Genomic DNA, 18,812 nt, shown 5'->3' on the forward strand with positions numbered 1-18,812 from the left:
AGCGTAGGGATAATGTGGACCTCTGAAAGGATCAGGCTCTTGTGAATACAAACCTTTTTGAAAGGCTCTGTGTGAACGCAAAAGTGAACCTCACGGCGTCACGTGACGTCATGTTGCTAATTTCAACCCTCCATTTCAGTAAAGTGATGGCCTACATTAATGTACAAATTGTACATACAATTGACTACATGTGCAAGTACCACAGGTGGTCAAAGTAGTCACCCTCGCTACTCAAGTAGAAGTAGCGCCAATATTGTTTTGTGTTGTGTTTAAACGGAGCCGAATGTTGGCTCCTGTTAATTGATTGTCCGCTGATTGCGATTGATTGGTGTCATCACATAATTACTTTATATAACGGTTGCTCGCGGTGTTGGGTTCTCTTTTGCTGCAATAAACTTCTGTCGTAAGCCGACATCGTTCTTGGTGCCTATAGGGAATACAGGCTCTATACTGGCGTGGTGGCAGCGGTCAAGGAATCGAAACTCTCACCAAGGAAACGAAAATGTCAGCCTCGGCGCGTGCACCGAAGCAGTGGTGTCTAACAAAATCGGAGACGATCACATCGTTTGAAAGCTGGAAGAGCAATCTCAAATACTGCTTGAGCATGGACGCTAACTTTGCACCATTCCTCGCCGATAACGCAACGTGGCAACGCTACACGAAAGCCGATGCTACACGTGGCTTCACCGACGACGACGGAAATGTTCCGGAGGACCGAAGAAAAACGGCCCATCAAAAAGTGCAATTGTTGGAACTCATGCTTGGTCAAGTAGCAAATTACTGCCCGATCATCTCCAGAAACATGTTTATTCAGAAGAGCACTTCTATGGAGTCGATTTGGCAAACTATCAGGTCTCACTTCGGGTTCCAGCGAACAGGAGCCCATTTCTTGGATTTCGCAGAAATTCAACTCGAGCCAGATGAGAAACCCGAGGATTTGTTCCAACGTATAACATCATTCATAGACGACAACCTGTTGAAAGCTGGCGACAACATCAGCCATCATGGGACCGACGTGACAGAAGACGAGGAAACCTCTGCCACCGTCGAAAATCTTATCGTCGTTATGTGGCTACAGACCCTGCATAGAGATTTACCGAGACACGTGAAGCAGCGTTACGGCACAGAGCTACGTAGCCGCACTCTTGCCTCAATTAAACCAGAAATATCCCAGGCGCTAAGTTCCCTGATGGACGAAGTGAATGCTGCAAGCGAAACACGCTTTATGCGTTCTTACCAAGCTCCATCAAAAACTGCGGGTCAGGACAGACGACAACGCAGCAAGGTGTGCCCGTTGTGCAAAGCCGCAAAGCGTCGGGTTACAGGACACTATCTCAGCCAGTGCCCATTCTTGCCTAACGACGATAGGCGATTCATCAACTCGCACTCGCTCGTTGTTAACGACGGAGAAAAGCCGATCGAAAATACCGACCATATTGACACAGTAGACTGTATGCACCCTGTCAGCCGTGTATCCATAAAATGTTCTCCATTCCTACAGGTGTACCGCAACTCGCTATGCATCAACTTGACTTTGGATTCCGGCGCTACTGCAAATCTTATTCGAGAGTCGACAGCTAATCGTTTTAAGATTCCTATTGTCAAAACATCTCACCAGGCCTTGCAAGCAGACGGAGAAACTCGTTTACCAGTTGTTGGAGAGATCTCGACGACATTCAGGTTAGGAAAACATAAACTTGCGTTCCCCGCCCTGGTTGTGCGAAAGCTAGGTTCTGACGCCCTGGCTGGGATGCCATTTTTCGTTCAAAATGACGTTGGCATACGGCCAAGCCGAAACGAGGTTACTTTGGGCGACGAGAGGGTGAAGTGCCTGGATATCGAATCACTACCAACAGTCCGTAAGACACAAGTTCTGCGAACGAAGTGCACTAAGACTATATGGCCCGGCGACAACCTCGAACTACAGGTAAATACAAGTTCGTCGCTTATTGTAGAGCCGGTTTCGTCGCACAGGATCACCTCCCAAGAATACAGGTGGCCGAGAACCCACGTTGCGGACGTTGAGGATGGTAAACTATGTCTTGTCAACGACACTGACCTTCCCATTAATGTCTCCAAACATGGTCACGTGTCGAGAATAGTACCCTTGGGGGACGCCCCCAAGGCCCCGGAGACCCTTCTCCCGGACACTCTATCCGACACGCTCGACTACCAACTAAGAGGTACTGTACCTTGCGTCTCGATTGACCCTGATGGTATTTTAGACGATGATATCCGCAAGCGGTTCTCCGAATCGATAAAACAACACGCTGGCGTCTTTAAAAAATCGATTGGTCTTTACAATGGGTCTCACGGAAATTTTGAGGCAGTCGTGAATATGGGCCCTACATCCCCACCGCAGCGTAAAGGGAGAGTCCCTCAGTATTCTAGAAACCGCCTCTTGGAATTGCAGCAGAAATGTGATCTGCTCGAGTCCCAAGGTGTTCTTCGTAAACCGGAGGAGTTGAGTGTAACTGTCGAGTATCTAAACCCTTCATTTCTCGTGAATAAACCCAGAGGGGGTACACGTCTAGTTACGGCCTTTTCCGACGTAGCACAGTATTGCAAGCCACAGCCCTCGCTGATGCCCGACGTAGAATCGACTATTCGAAAAATTGCTGGCTGGAAATATCTGATAAAGACTGACCTAACTAGCGCGTATTACCAGATACCATTGTCAAAATCGTCAATGAAATATTGTGGCATCGTTACCCCATACAAGGGAACCCGCGTATACACTCGTTGCGCTATGGGCATGCCAGGGTCCGAAACGGCTTTAGAGGAACTAATGAGTCGTATCGTTGGAGATTTATTACAGAACGGAAAGATCGTGAAAATCGCCGATGATTTGTACTGCGGCGGAACCAACCCAGTAGAAGCACTGGATAATTGGTTATCCTTCTTGAAAGCCTTGGCACCTTCCGGTTTGCATTTATCTCCCGACAAAACCGTGATTTGTCCGAAAGAGACGATGCTGTTGGGATGGGTGTGGCAAAATGGAAACCTTCGAGCAAGCTCGCATCGAATTTCCTCGCTAAGCAGTTGCGAACCACCGAAGACTGTGAAGGGACTGCGCTCGTTCATAGGCGCGTATAAGGTACTTTCCAAGGTAATACCGCAGTGTTCTTCTTTCCTAGCACCGTTGGATCATGCCGTTGCCGGCAGAGACTCGTCAAACATCCTGGAGTGGTCGGAGACATTACTAGGCCAATTCAAATCCGCTCAACGTCACCTCAATACAAACGAAACGATCTCGCTACCGGCACCCGATGATGAGCTATGGATAGTTACGGATGCTTCACCAAAGGAGAAGGGCTTGGGCGCGACGTTGTATTCGGTCAGAAACGGGAAAAAGTATTTATCCGGTTTCTTTAGCGCTAGGCTTAAAGGTCATCAATATTCGTGGATACCTTGCGAACTCGAGGCGCTGGGGATAGCTGCGGCACTGAAGCACTTTGGGCCATACGTGCTACAATCCAAACACGCAGTAGGTATCCTAACTGACAGCAAGCCATGTGTGCAAGCAGTCGAGAAGCTACGACGCGGCGAGTTCTCCACTTCAGCCAGGGTATACTCTTTTCTAGCGACAGCATGCCAGTATCGATGTTTCGTGAAACATTTACCTGGCTCGCTTAACCAACTATCTGATTTTTCAAGCAGGAACGCTCACGAATGCAGGGAAAAGTCCTGTCAAATTTGCAGATATGTGGAAGAAACCAAGTTAGAACCAGTCGTCAGTCACATCGACGTAGACGATATCGTTCGTAACAAGGTGAAACTGCCGTACACCAACAGACATCCGTGGTACAATATACAGTCGGAGTGCAGCAATCTGAGACGAACACATGCGCACCTGAAACAAGGCACTCGGCCCTCGAAAAAGGATGCGAATGCAAAAGATGTGAAAAGGTATCTCAGGGAAGTAACCATTTCCAATGACGGTTTATTGGTCGTACAGGTTCGTACACCGCTATCTCCGGTCAAAGAAAGGATCGTCATCCCGAGAAAGGTACTTGCGGGAGTGCTGATGGCGCTTCACCTAAAACTCGATCATCCTTCGATCAACCAGTTAAAGCAAGTGGTCTCCAGATATTTTTTCGCGCTAGACCTTCATCGCGCCGTGACGGAAGTGAACGAACGTTGTCACACATGTTTGTCCCTGAGAGACATTACTCCTGCTTTGACCCCTCAGTCAACGTGTCCGCCACCCTGTGCGATTGGAGAAAGGTTTGCTGCCGATGTCCTGAAGCGTGAAAAACAATGCATTCTCGTGGTGCGCGAAACAGTGTCTTCTTTTACCAAATCTATTATCATTACAGACGAAAGAGCGGAGACTCTACGTAGCGCACTCGTAATCTTGTGTCTAGACCTGCGTCCACTGAACAGCCCGAACTCGGTCATCAGGACCGATGGAGCTACATCGTTTTCAGCGCTGAAGAACGACTCGCTCCTCTCTACCTACGGCATGGCTGTGGAAACGGGAAGGGTCATGAACGTTAATAAAAATCCCGTCGCCGAAAGAGCAGTTCAAGAACTCTCAAGCGAGATACTGAAGCTTCAGGGATCGGGCTATCATGGAGGTAAAGTGACTCCTCTACAACTTCAAATCGCCACTTGTAACCTCAACAACCGTATCCGCGGAAATGGCGTCTCGGCAAGGGAGATCCTGCTTCAGAGAGATCAGTTCACCAATTCCTCTCTCCCCATCGATGATGAAGAGCTGATAAAGAATCAACAGGAACGTAGGGCCGCTAATCATCCGGCAAGTGAAGTTGCGAAGGCCTCTAAACGAGAAATGAGGAAATCGGTTCCTGTCGGCGTTGGAGATATCGTGTACCTATACAACGATAAGAAAAAGCACCGAAGCAGGGACCGATATTTGGTATTGTCAACCGAAGGCGAGTGGTGTAACATATCTCGATTTGGAGGCAAACGACTTTCGTATGGGACTTATCGCGTGCGTCAAAATGACTGTTTCTTGGTACCAAACGAAATTGGACCAATAGATCGAACTTTGAATTACTCTGATTCGGAGTGCGAATCTATCGAGCATGAGCCCGAGATTCTCGACAATGCGTCGATCTCCGACGAAGGGCGCTTGGAAGCAACTCCCCACGAACGGCAATATCCGGTAGATCCTGTCTCCGAACCAGACTCGCAACAACGCCTACCTGACCTCCCATCGGAGAGTCCACCAATACGACCTCGTCGGTCTCTGAGAGTAAGAAAACCTCCTGTCTGGCATAAAGATTATGTCATAGACAAATGAAGGAGAAAACGTTGCGCCAATATTGTTTTGTGTTGTGTTTAAACGGAGCCGAATGTTGGCTCCTGTTAATTGATTGTCCGCTGATTGCGATTGATTGGTGTCATCACATAATTACTTTATATAACGGTTGCTCGCGGTGTTGGGTTCTCTTTTGCTGCAATAAACTTCTGTCGTAAGCCGACATCGTTCTTGGTGCCTATAGGGAATACAGGCTCTATACTGGCGTAGAAGTGGTGGTTCACAAGTAAGTAAGTAGGTATTCTACGCCTGTCTTATTTCCCTAAAAAACTGAAAACTGTCAAGTAGAAGTAGAAGTAGTCTAAAATCATAACTACTTAATAAGTAGTGCGAGTACGCAAAATCTACTTCAAGTACTTCAACAAGTAGAAGTACTTCGTTACTGACCACCTCTGGCAAGTACACGATACCTAGCGACGACTAGGGCCACAAAATGCCACAATGCTGGAGTACATATTGACGTTTTAAACGTCGCCAAATGTATCAACTGGAGCGATCAAAGGATATAATAATCCCATAAAATCATTATCTTCCGTCTCTTTGCAAGCAGTTTCGACGAGGACTTGCAAGGGAATATCAGCTATACGCCTCGACGGTCTACGCCAGACCGAAAAATGTATTCGGCGTCTGAGTATGGCTACGTTGATATTGAGAAGAATTTAAAACGGGTTTCTGTACTTCCTACTGATATTGCCCCGTTTGCAAGTTATGCAGCAGTAGCCAACACCGCAATCGCACGGACATGGTTTTTATCATACAATATAAACTATGAAATCAAGATTGGCCAGGTACGCCTGATCGATTTTTTACATCAGACAACGATATGAATTTCATTGATTAGTTGAATAAGCATCATTCGCTGACTTCCTACATGTCGTGTATTTCGCTCTTGGTGTTGTGTGATTGCGGGTCAAGCTCACAGCTGAGAGTCACTAAGTATAAATATTCGCACAAAAATAAATATTCACAAACGGAAAGCTGGATATTTCGAGAAAACTTTTGTAAGAAAGCAAGTAAAATATATGAGATTGGCAAGCTGCATGCCCGTTCGATGTTCATTTTTTATTCTGCCAGCGCCGTGCATAAAGTGGTGAGAAGTTAAAATGCAATGATGGTATAATGAAGTGAAAATTGTAATGTATGAAAAAGTTCACAGTGCAGAACCTACTAAGGTTCGTTTGTGAACGTGAACCTCTAAATTTATGAGGTTCACATGTGACAGCCCACCCATTAGGGCTTTTGCAGGACTTCGATCACGTGACTAGATACGCATAGCAACCACAAATTGGTTAGCAAGCTACTTTCTCGCGCACCTGCTTCAGTGCTAAATATCGCATACTGTACTGTTGATTTCTGGTTGTAAACGTTTCAGAAATCTGTTGTGGAAGTCATCAGAGATTCACCTATGCTAGACGTCAGTCCTCTACGAAGCATTTCGAATGGTTGCCAGTGAACTCGGCACCTGGTGAACTCGGCACCTTTAACTCGGCACCTGGTGAAATCGGCGCTTGTATTGTGACGCAACAATGCCGTATGTCGGTGTTGGTCTGCTCGGTACATGTATTGCTAATTTGACGGATAGAGGGAATGATTGATATAATCGATGGACATGGACAATTGGACATATGCGTTGAGATTGAAGTGGGGCCGCTACTGGTAGTCGATCTTTACAACCAGGTAAGTCGAATATTGCTAATTAATTCGATGTGAGCTATCAGATCTTAAAGGTCAACTGCATCTTCATAGACAACTTTGCGGAATCATGTTCAGAATTTTTTTTCATACCGAAATGACCGACTTTCCGTATTTCAAACTAATCGGAAATTGCCGTAATTTGGACCGAAAGTCCCAATATTGGTATGTTTACAGAAAAAGCGGAATGTTCATTGTGACGTCATGTAGTTGACATCTCTTCTGGCCGCTGCAGATGTATGCTATAGGGTTGGCGGTCTTGCAGTAGCAGGGCGCTTATTTTAGTTAGTTATGGCGGAGGTTTCGCTTGTAATGGATTCACCAGGCGAGTCCGAGTACTCAGGTGTCGAATGTAAGTATGCTTTTTCCTCTCACTTACGAAAGTAATGTTGAAACGAGGACACGTTTCAAGTGTTGATGTGCTCGATCCCATATCAGTGGAACTTCTTTCTGCTCCGAAAACGAGGGGTCGTTTGAGTATGATTATTGATGACTATAACCTAAGGATGTTAGTGATATATAGTATGATCAGCCTAGCTTGTTCAGCTTAAGCCGCTTGTCTAGACCAAATGAAATACACCGGTATGTGTAATTTGGTGGAGAACCTCCTTCCAGTTATTAATCTTGGTATTATCAATTACAGTTGAGAGGATGGAGGTTGCCAACTTATGCAAACTATCAGGGGAGAGTTGAAGTGCTGCAAACAGGTCCCTCGAGCAACGAATGAATTATTAGTGCATCACAGCATTATCAGGATTTCAATCAAGAGTAGGCTATGTATTGGAGATTGTCTCGCTATAGATATCAACAGGAATATTGTCATATAATTATAATATCCAGTTTGATGCATGAGCGAATGAGTCTCATTCACATGAAATGTTGAGTCGGGTGCCAAATAATTACCCGTCAGTAACACAACAATTACGCTTTTCAGGAAGCTGAGAAAAACTGTACACGGAAATTTTGTTTGCTGGCCACTGGGATTCTGCAACAAAAGCCAACGAAAAATCCTGTCTGCGCATCCGATCAAATCCAGTACTTTCAAAGGATTTCAATTTTACAATGCTTCGTGAAGGAATAGTTGTATTGAAAATAATAAATGCAACATAACCAATCCATCAACAGTACTACTGTGTCAGGGAGAGAAATATAGAGTTTTGTGTCCAGCAATAGCTTCTTTCAACTAATTTTGACGATGCCGTTTGTCGAATGAGGATGAATCATCACAATAGACTTGGTTGACTCGGCCGTTTCTGGTCTTGCTTTAATGAATGCGTCAACTTCATCATTGCAGGAATCTAGAGCAGGAGTAAAAATATCACTGAGTTTTATAACAAAGTCGAATCGAAGGCAGTAGACCTATACCAAATGCTGTTCGGAAGTATCATAAAAATGAAGGATTGCCAACTGCATCCTACCTAACTTTACGACTATTATGATGATAGTGATAAGTTTTCATCTTTTACTGAGCGGTCAATATTGATAGGTTCAGTCACAGATATCTGACACTCCTCATTCAATAACTAAAGTAACTAATATGATTACATGACCGCACATGTACCGTACACAAAAAGAAGTGTATTTTCAAAAGTAATAGCAACTCTTCCATTAATAGGAGGTCAGCGATATATAACCATTATACGTCATGAAGTCAGCAGGTTATGAACTCCCTTTATAGTAACTAATGCATTTATAGATATTTTTTTCTTAATTGATTTTCAAGTGTTTTTATTTCAGACTACGTACACTTCTACTTACAAGTTTTTCAAGGCATACATATTTCAGTTATTTGCACATGCACGTGAGTGTAAACAATATTAATAGCCTACTTCGATGACTACCATACCACAGTCAATACTACTATAAGCGGTTAGTTACACTCTTACAAAACTATAGCTGACACAGTACATTTTCACTTACCGATTTCGGACACTTTGTATAGCTTTAGAAGTGCGTTCCTCTGACATTACCACAATTTCACTGGTGCGTGGAAATAAAGTCTGAACAGTAGTAGTACGTCGGCAAGAGTTGCCCGTGTTCAGTAGTCAGTTTTCTTGCGTGTTGCGTATCTCGGATACTTCATTGAAGCAAGATACTTGTTAGTGATTCGCATTTGAAAATGACTCTGCCTTTGGTTGTCTGTAAGTCCGCACTTTTGGTCTTAATGGCGTCCGGTCGCCTGTCGGTATATGGATGGGTTTTGGCAGCGATGTCAATGCATTGTAGGCACGGCATATTGCGTATTGGACCAACCATACGCGACATAACATCTGACTCTATGAATTATCTCCTTCACAGCTTTCATGATCCCACTCAAAGACCCAAATCCACAGCAAATCTAAGCAATAATCCCACCTAACAGCCAACAGAAATAACAAGGACTTTTGTTGTGTCAACTACTTGACGTCATTTCACGGCTGGGTGATTTCGTTTCCGTTTTCCGGAATTTCGATTTGTAATTCAAATTACTTGAAAACTATCAGGTAATTTCAATTTTCATTATTTATTCATATTCCTAACCACATAATGTACGAAATAAGGTGAAGTCATTTTGAAGATGCAGTTGACCTTTAACTAAATTATGTTTGCAGGAAGATGCCGTTGATATTGAAGTGGGTCCGCTACCGGTAGCCGATCTTAACAACCAGGTAAGTCGAATAGTGCTAATTAATTCGATATGAGTGATCAGATTTTAACTTATAATTTTGTTTGCAGGAAGATGATCTCATTGAGTCGTCGGTATCCGATGTGTCCGCTGCTCAGGTCAACTCTGAAATGTCATGCTCGGACGAGTAAACTAATAAAATATTGGAGGGTGTATCGCAAAGAGGATGAGATATGCTGTTTGACGACTAAAGTCGATCGTTCTTACACCAGGAAGATGAAAAAAAACATGCCTCAATTCTTTGGAGATGCAAGAATCGTGCAAAATATATGTATTTTATTTATAGCTTTCAATACAATATCCATTGTAAAATAATATTTATTGAACTCGAAGACTTTTCGGGTGCCTCTTTTCAAGAGTTAACGGCACACATATTTTATTTATTAGTTGATTAGTTATTGATAAGTTCAGCTGTTAGGTTTATTAGAGATTTTATAAGTTCAATACAACACAACAATACTGATTTTGTATTAGCTGATTACTTATAGGAAGGTGTGATTTTGTCACAGGTAGCTGGTCAGGAGCAGGTCGAAGGGTGACATTAGGGAAACATCCTGTTAAAAAAATATAGTTAAAGGGCGATATTTAATTTATAATATCCGTTTCTTTGAAGGCAAAAACTGAATATTTTGGCCTTCATAAGTTTCGATGTGTTCATGGGAAACATTTATTGGTGTCATGGGGAGCATTGTATTGTCATAAACTTGAAACAATAGAGATCGCACAGCATCTACGGTCAAACGAAGTCCCGAGTTCATCAAGTGCCGAGTTCACCAAGTGCCGAGTTATCAAGGTGCCGAGTTCACCAGGTGCCGAGTTCACTGGCAACCTTTCGAATGACATCGTCAGAATTACGCAGAAATCCCTCGGTAACGTAGTCGTATTACGATACTCAACTCTGATCATATGTAGCCTACCTACATTCTGGCATTTGAAGTAGAGCGATTGGTTTATATTCTGGTAAGAGTATTTGTTAGTTCAAGTAGTACTATATGTCTGTTGTGGAGCCTGATTTTGGATGGAAGATATGACTGAAGGAGCTGGGACCCGCAAGGATCAGGATATACTGTCTGCTCTGCTATCGTGCTGACATAAAACAATGTCGCTGAACACATCGGAACTATCTTTTGGGAGAACCTGACATCAAGACTAAACAAATCAGTGCACTTCATTGTTGCCTTATACAATGCTATTTTATTAACACTTCTTCGCAACTGCGATGGAAGTGGATTTGGAAAATCACATGCGATTTTGACAAATAGTTGATTTCACATGTGCGCTATTTAGGGAACTAAGAGAAGTAACTATCAAATAAATCTTAGAGCAGCTCCACCGCAGTGACAAGATCGGTCATCCTATACCCAGAGGTGGTCAACGTAGTCATTATTGGGAACCGAGTAGAAGGAGAAGTAACTCCGTAATTTATACTCCAGTACAAGTATAACTAATTACTTCCAAGACAGGTTAAAAGTACTTCAAGTGGAAGTAGAAATGAATTTCTGAAAAGTAGTCAAGAAATTCGTTACATGAAGTAGATTTGGTTGAGGGTTGTTTAGTTTTAGAAATTTATGCCAGGTGACATCTGTTAACATTGCACGGTGCGTCTTCTTGATCAACGCAAAAGAGTAATGGCACTACAAATAGGTGATATTTTCTAAAATTGATTTAGTTACCGTGGTACTGCGGGGCTATTATGTCCAGCCGTTATGACAACCTCACGCTTGAAGGGGAGTCAATCATGCCCCAAAGCTACTTTCCTGTTGATAAGATCTCAAGTCTGACAAGAAGGTACTGCCTAAAAAGTGTCAAGTAGAAGTGGGAGTAGCCTAAACTCATAATGACGCGAGTATACTCAGGTAAAATAGTACTTCGCTGCTGCCCCCTCTGTATATTGGTTCAACCAACTCAGAAACATCCTCTAAAGACGACGAACATTGTTTCTATTGCATTGACTTCGTAATATTCTGAACAAATGATATTCTTTGATTCATTGAATTTACAAATATACTTGGAAAGAAGTGCTATTTATTAATTTTTGTTTTGCATTCGATACCCAGAACATAAAAAATAGTTGAAGAATGCATGTCAACCTTATCAAGTTCAATAACTGCCGACACTTTATGCCCATGTCTTTTCCTCTGCCTCCATAGCCACTTGTCTAGACAGATTCTTGGCATCTACGGAAGAGCGCTTATCTTGCTGTACGCCAGTGGTTCTCAACCTTTTTCCACCCACGTACCATTTTGAGGTTTTATGCAGTGCTCGCGTACCACCTATATAAGTTACGCTCGTTTCCACCATTTAAGACGTCATACTCACGTATTTGACCTATGCGAGGTGTATTAAAACAAATTCTATTGAACTAGGCCAGGGATGTCAAATATACGGCCCGTGGGCCGGATCCGGCCATCCAGACGATTTTATCCGGCCCGCATAGCAATTCTGAGTACATTGAAAAAAGATTATATTATCGATCACATCCACAGTAATAAACCAAATTACAACGTCCGCGTTGAGAGTGGAATAATATCTTGTATTCATCACAACGCATACGCAGGGCTAACGCCAGATTATGACTAAAGCAGGGGTGGCCAACCTTTTTGCCATTCACGGCCGCATTTCGACTACTCGTGTAGCCTACGGCCGCATTCCAGGGCATAGTCGTAATGAACGAGCTGATGGACGCCAAATACCCAGGTTAAAGTGTCTATGACCATTTCCGGTGAACTCCGGACTAATCTATTTAATGATAGGCTTACTATGCGCACAAAATCGCGAGGGGTCAGTCTGGTCACTGGTAATGTTAAGGAGGGAAGTCCTCATAGTCGCGCAAAGCGCGAAAAAATTTAGATTCACCAATGAATTTTGTCATTGATATTAGTAGTTTTACATATTACCCTCAAACATTTATCCTTTCTCATCCCGTGTGATCAGATTCACTGGTATAGAGTTGGGGGTGTTTTCGAAAATTTAAAGCAAGGTGTAAATTATGATGCATCTTCGGGTGGGCCAATTGGTATTAGTCACTTTGTATCATGCTGTTATTTATTGAACTCCCATCAGGATTGTTAGTATAGTGAGGATCACACGATTCCGAGCTGATATATCCATGTTAGGCGTATCATTTCCCACTAATGTTCGCATCTGTATAGTGGGGCTCTGATTGCAAAGGGTGCTACTATAGTAAAATTGAGAAATGTAATCGCATTGAATCGCGCGCAGCGCGAAGAAAATTTCAAGATTAATTAAAATCTTTCAAGAAATCGGGAGTCAATTCGTAAATTCGAATTGCATGTCGACAGCCGCCAACACATACTAATTGAATTGCGTGCCTACGGCCACACAAATTCCCTCTTGCAGCCGCAGGTTGGCCACCCCTGGACTGAAGCAAAGGGAACACTTAAATATGTCTACTTGTATCGCCAGTAATGCCATTGTTTTAGCGGTTCTTAACTGTGTTCAACCGGACAAACATCGTATTTTCGCATTGCTCGCAAATAATGGTGTTGCGACTCGCTAGAATGAAACCCATGCGATCCGTGTATTATCTATATATGCTTGATAATAAAGTATTCCAGCGAGAAGCAATGGCACGAGGCAACATTTTGGATTCCGTTGACTGGTCCGGCCCGCGAGCAATTTTATAACTTCGATCCGGCCCGCGATGCAATTTGAGTTTGACACCCCAGGGTTGATGGGATGTACGGAATTTTTTTTCACCACCAGTCACAAGAAGAACAGCGTAATGAAATAACAACACACAACAAAAGACAATTTATTTAATGCGATGGCTGCATTTGTTTATTTTCCACTAGCTTGTCGATGCGTGGCATACGTTTGCTTACAGCGCATTGGAAGTCATGTATGGGCGCAACAAGTCGGTTTCGTTTCTTCGACTTGATAGTCATCAGAGATAAAAATCCTTGCTCGCACTCGCACGTATAAGGGAAAATTAGCAGCTGGGGAATAGCGGGAGACGACGGCTTCAAAACACTCAAAATCAACCTCACCTGAACTAATAACTCCCTTCGATCGAAAAAAAAACAGAATCTGCTCGCGTACCACCTGGAAGACCTTCGCGTACCACTAGTGGTACGTACCACAGGTTGGGAACCACTGCTGTACGCAAATGAAATATTATTTTCAAAGCAGACATCAGCATCGGGAAAGAAGTTCAGGACAGTTAGTCAGTGGTCAGATCATCTGCTGACATTTCTGTCGGCATGAAACCACACTGCCTTTTACCGCATGACCAAATTTTATGTGGTGATCATAATTGGCTCCAGGCTGAATTTTTTACGAGGGCATCATCAATTTCTTAGTTGCCTATGTTCGGCTCTCTTCCAATAATCCATCAGATCATTAATTCGTATACATGTGGTAAAACCATGTCTTGAAACTCAAGATATTTGCAATGTGCCAAACAGTAAAGTAATCCAATCCAGGCAATCAATCAAATAATCCAGACAGTTTGTTGCATCATCAGCTGGAGCTGATGATCATTTTTCTTCAGGTAGTGACACTTAGCAGCATGACAGAATGATCAATAACCTAGGTATATATAATATAGGTATAGAGGTCTGAATATTTTGAATTGTGTAACTGAGAAGCCATACAATAGCATAGGATGTTTAATATATATATGGTATGTAGCATGTTGCATGAATTCCTAACACATCAACATACTGACAGCAATTGATCAATTGTCTCTTCAGGCTTACAAATAGCGGTATCCTAAATATATTGCAAACGATGTCAATCATCAAAATACTGCGATGATTGCCAACGACCACTATACAATACAACTATAGTAGGCTATAGTATAGCCTACTATCAACACCTAACTTAATGCTGCATTAAATATCACGTAGTCAATCAAGTAGTGCTAATAAAATCAGCATTGTACAAGGCAACAATGAAGTGCACTGCTTTGTTTAGTCTTGATGTCAGGTTTTCCCAAAAGATACTTCCGATGTGTTCAGCAACATTGATTTATGTCAGCACGACAGCAGAGCAGACAGTATATCCTGATCCTTGCGGGTCCCAGCTGCTTCCGCAGTCATATCTTCCATCCAAAATCAGGCTCCACATCAGACATATAGTACTACTTGAACTAAAAATTACTCTTAACAGAATATAAACCAATCGCTCTACTTCAAATGCCAGAATTTATGTACATATGATCAGAGTTGAGTACCGTGATACGACTACGTTACCGAGGGATTTCTGCGTAATTCTGACGATGTCATTCGAAATGCTTTGTACAGGACTGACGTCTAGCATAGGTGAATCTCTGATGACTTCCACAACAAATTTCTGAAACGTTTACAACCAGAACTCAACAGTACAGTATGCGATATTTAGCACTGAAGCAGGTGCACGAGAAAGTAGCTTGCTAACCAATTTGTGGTTGCTATGCGTATCTAGTCACGTGATCGAAGTCCTGCAAATGGCCTATTAGGGGTGTATGTGATGATTGTTATAGTTTCTATTGTGGTGGTACCATAGTGTCCTATATGGTGTCGACACAAGCAAATTGCACGGTTCAATGAAATTGTAACACGTCACAGTTTCCATTTGGCTACAGGCAATTTGACGGTGATTTTTGACCGACTTGCCGAGCATTAAATTTGATGAATCGGGTATCAATCGAAAGCTGACGCTGTACTGCTTGCGAAAATATAAATTTTATTCCGCTCATGGCCCTGGAACCCCCACAATCTGCCCCCAATTATTGATTGTCGAGTAGATTGGCAGTGTGACGCAACAATGATGTCTGGCGAAACGAGAGACTAGCTCAAGAGCAAGGATGCGGCCGAGCGGCGAGAGTGGGATCAGCTGACGTCGCGGCAATAGCGATGTGCAAACGCGCCACAGAGAAACGCTGCGCTGTTGATACTTTTTCTATGCGTTTCGGTACAAGCGAGCACACACCAGCCTTTCCTTGACTTGTAAGGGTAGAACTGGGTCCACGGAATGTATTAGGGCCCTACCAATTTTCGCGCAATATCCTTCAGCTGATAGAGATATGTAGGCTACGTCTAAGTAGTCTACATTGGATATGTCAGATTATTATGATATCGATTGCCTTAGCCCGCTTGTTGCGTAGGGCTCCAGAGATGCGTGGCGCTGTTGATACTTTTTCTATGCGCTTCGCTAAAAGCGAGCACTCACCAGCCTTTCCTTGACTTTTAATGGTAGAACTGGGTCCACAGAATGTATTTGGTCCCTACCAATTTTCGCGCAATCCTTCAGCTGTTAGAGATATTTCTAGTAAGAAAAATATACTTTCAAGTAATAAGATTCACTCAAGACAGCAAATTTAGATAATGTAAATATATCATATTGTAGTAATACAACTACAGTGTTGAGTTTTCACTCTAGTCCCCATAAGCACCACGTCGGTGACCTTGCCAAATTCCGAGAAGGCGAAAAAGTGCAAACTCTGTTGGGCCGAATGGACAATGGACATTCAGTTATTCACAGATGCGAAAAAAATACTGCAAATCCGTTTTACGTAAGATACATTAGGAATATATATACAGGCTACAGAATGAATATAATTCAAATATCTGTGATACCACTGTATTACTTTTGACGCAAAAGGTCCCCGGCATTCAAAACAACTATTTGGTGATTGAAAAATGCTAAACCAAATTCCAACGTCAACGTTTATAGTGATATCAGATATATTCCAGTGAAAAACAAAGGTATGAATTTGGTGGTAACATTTTGGAATCATTTAGCAGGTATGGCCCGCAAGCTTTCTAGTAACGGATTGAATCGGGACAGCGATACCAGTTTAATTAGACACTCCTGCTGTTAAACTTTATTCAACAATCAACATTTTACCTGCTGCATTCGCGGACCAAGTCCTACCCATACGGATCAAATAAAAGCTTGTAATGTATGCTCATGCTCAATGCTCCTTGCTCACACTTAACCATAAAAGTGACTATAGAAAGTATCGACACCCACCATCAACAGCGCGACGTGTCTCTGGAGCCCTATGCAACAAGCGGGCTAAGGCAATCGATATCATAATAATCTGACATATCCAATGTAGACTACTTAGATGTAGCCTAAATATCTTTATCAGCTGAAGGATATTGCGCGAAAATTGGTAGGGCCCTAATACATTCCGTGGACCCAGTTCTACCCTTACAAGTCAAGGAAAGGCTGGTGTGTGCTCGCTTGTACCGAAACGCATAGAAAAAGTATCAACAGCGCAGCGTTTCTCTGTGGCGCGTTTGCACATCGCTATTGCCGCGACGTCAGCTGATCCCACTCTCGCCGCTCGGCCGCATCCTTGCTCTTGAGCTAGTCTCTCGTTTCGCCAGACAGCATTGTTGCGTCACACTGCCAATCTACTCGACAATCAATAATTGGGGGCTGATTGTGGGGGTTCCAGGACCGCGAGCGGAATAAAATTTATATTTTCGTAATCAGTGCAGAGTCCGCTTTCGATTGATACCCGATTCATCAAATTTAATGCTCGGCAAGCCGGTCAAAAATCACCGTTAAATTGCCTGTAGCCAAATGGAAACTGTGACGTGATACAATTTCATTGAACCGTGCGATTTGCTTGTGTCGACACCATATAGGACACTATGGTGGTACTGTTATTTCTAGGGCCGCCAAGTGTCTAGCTCCGACTAGGTGAAATGGACACTTGGTGGACCCACGACAATGCATGCTTCCTTCTTATCTGAACCAGTGTTGCCAATTTAGCGATTTTCGCGCTAGACCTAGCGATTTTTCATTCGGTTTAGCGCCAAAAAATATGGATCTAGCGCCTAGCGATAAATCTAGCGATTTTTGAAAAAGTATTTAGCGATTATTTAGCGCTTTTTTACCGAAAATAACCAATAAAGATCAGTTCTGGCTGACATAACATCAAGTTGTGCAGCATTTCTCGCTCCATGAAAATACGTTCGGACGATTTGTCATGGTTGAGTGACTTTGGGTAATAGATATGCGCAACTCCTGGCGGTTACGCATGGGCAAACAGTGTATCTTCTTGCTGAGTAGCATAATTGGCAGTGCTACATCTGCCGACCTGTGCGCTGAAATTTAATATAATTGGTAATGATCGAAAGATAGTTGTCGCAGTGATTTCAAAAATACAAAATAAAATCTGGTCCGGACAATGTAACCATGCACCCCGAAACTGCCCTCAAAGTTTGAAAACCGGCATTACTCCAACAATGGTACCGCCGCAACACCATGAACATAACAATGACCAATTTCGTCCAGCGATTGTTCTGATCAATGCCGATTTTCAGACATTTGGGGCTGTTTTGAGGTCGTTCCATTGTCTTGAGAAGAATTTAATTCGTATTTTCGGAATCAGTGTGACACTAGCTTTTGTTTAAGACCAGATTAATTACATTTCATACCCCGGGTTGGTCCTCGGATTATTTTCTTAATGTCTCTACTTACAGTGGTTGGCATGCCCGGTTCAAGTCATGTTGTGTCGGGTCAAGTCGCATGTCGTGTACAGTGTACACGTGTGTCAAGTCGCATGTCGTGTTCAAGTACTCCAACACAGTTTAGAGAAGAAGTCAAGCGCATTTCCACGGTACATCGCATCACGTATTTACGGACGCATCGAGCAAGGCACGCTTATATAGTGAGCGGTTATGCCTGCAAACCTGGTCAGTGGTCACGTATAGCGATCATTGCGCAAAGCGATCTGCTTCATCGAAATGCACTGCACGTTTTGTCCCACATAGAGATGACTATTGCGTATTATGAACTAGAAATATGGTAAGTGACTTTGGTCCCAGACGAGTGAAATATAGCTGAGAAGAATGTATTGAAATAATGGTTCAATTTAGCGCTATTTTTTAGCGCTTTTTTCTCAATATTTAGCGACATCTAGCGATTTTTGACACCAGTTTTAGCGATTTTCTTCCATCCGGAGTTGGCAACACTGATCTGAACTTGCTTCCGTAAGGATGCGGAAATAAAGCTGTCTAAAAACTATTGTGAATCTCTTTACATCGACTATATTAGGAGGTCTTCCACACACACACAGAACGAGAACGTGAACCTCACGTTCACACCATCGCTATAGTTCAGCGATTCTGCTTATGAAACCAGCTTGTTGTATATACACTAATTAATCAGCTCTTATAATGATGTTTTAGACCAGGGGTGCCCATT

General features: G+C 43.0%; 1 protein-coding gene and 4 long non-coding RNA genes across 5 annotated transcripts in view; 3 read left to right on the forward strand and 2 right to left on the reverse strand.

The window, feature by feature from the left end:
- The first annotated feature begins 238 nt into the window (after positions 1-238).
- On the forward strand, positions 239-5,450 carry LOC145445081 (uncharacterized). Its single transcript, XM_080323172.1, has one exon. The coding sequence runs from the start codon at positions 503-505 to the stop codon at positions 5,267-5,269; it is 4,767 nt and encodes a 1,588-aa protein (XP_080179298.1). The 5' UTR covers positions 239-502; the 3' UTR covers positions 5,270-5,450.
- Positions 5,451-6,514: 1,064 nt separating this feature from the next.
- On the forward strand, positions 6,515-10,107 carry LOC145445071 (uncharacterized). Its single transcript, XR_013916872.1, has 3 exons — positions 6,515-6,964; positions 9,571-9,627; positions 9,695-10,107. It is a non-coding gene; the product is annotated as an uncharacterized LOC145445071 (long non-coding RNA).
- On the forward strand, positions 7,338-8,097 carry LOC145445072 (uncharacterized). The gene is made up of 2 exons (XR_013916874.1): positions 7,338-7,747; positions 7,914-8,097. It is a non-coding gene; the product is annotated as an uncharacterized LOC145445072 (long non-coding RNA).
- LOC145445073 (uncharacterized) lies at positions 8,046-9,547 on the reverse strand. Its single transcript, XR_013916875.1, has 2 exons — positions 8,900-9,547; positions 8,046-8,277 (listed from the first exon to the last, which is right to left on the reverse strand). It is a non-coding gene; the product is annotated as an uncharacterized LOC145445073 (long non-coding RNA).
- Positions 10,108-14,195: 4,088 nt separating the features above from the next.
- The window catches only part of LOC145445481 (uncharacterized), a 97,444-nt gene continuing 92,827 nt past the window's right edge, over positions 14,196-18,812 (reverse strand). The window contains exon 2 of the long non-coding RNA XR_013917048.1: positions 14,196-14,757. This is a non-coding gene — a long non-coding RNA (uncharacterized LOC145445481). The remainder of the gene's footprint in view (positions 14,758-18,812) is intronic.

The sequence above is a fragment of the Botryllus schlosseri genome, chromosome 8 (genome assembly GCF_051294905.1).
Source record: "Botryllus schlosseri isolate E-star chromosome 8, Bs_hap1, whole genome shotgun sequence".
Classification (NCBI taxonomy): Eukaryota; Metazoa; Chordata; class Ascidiacea; order Stolidobranchia; family Styelidae; genus Botryllus; species Botryllus schlosseri.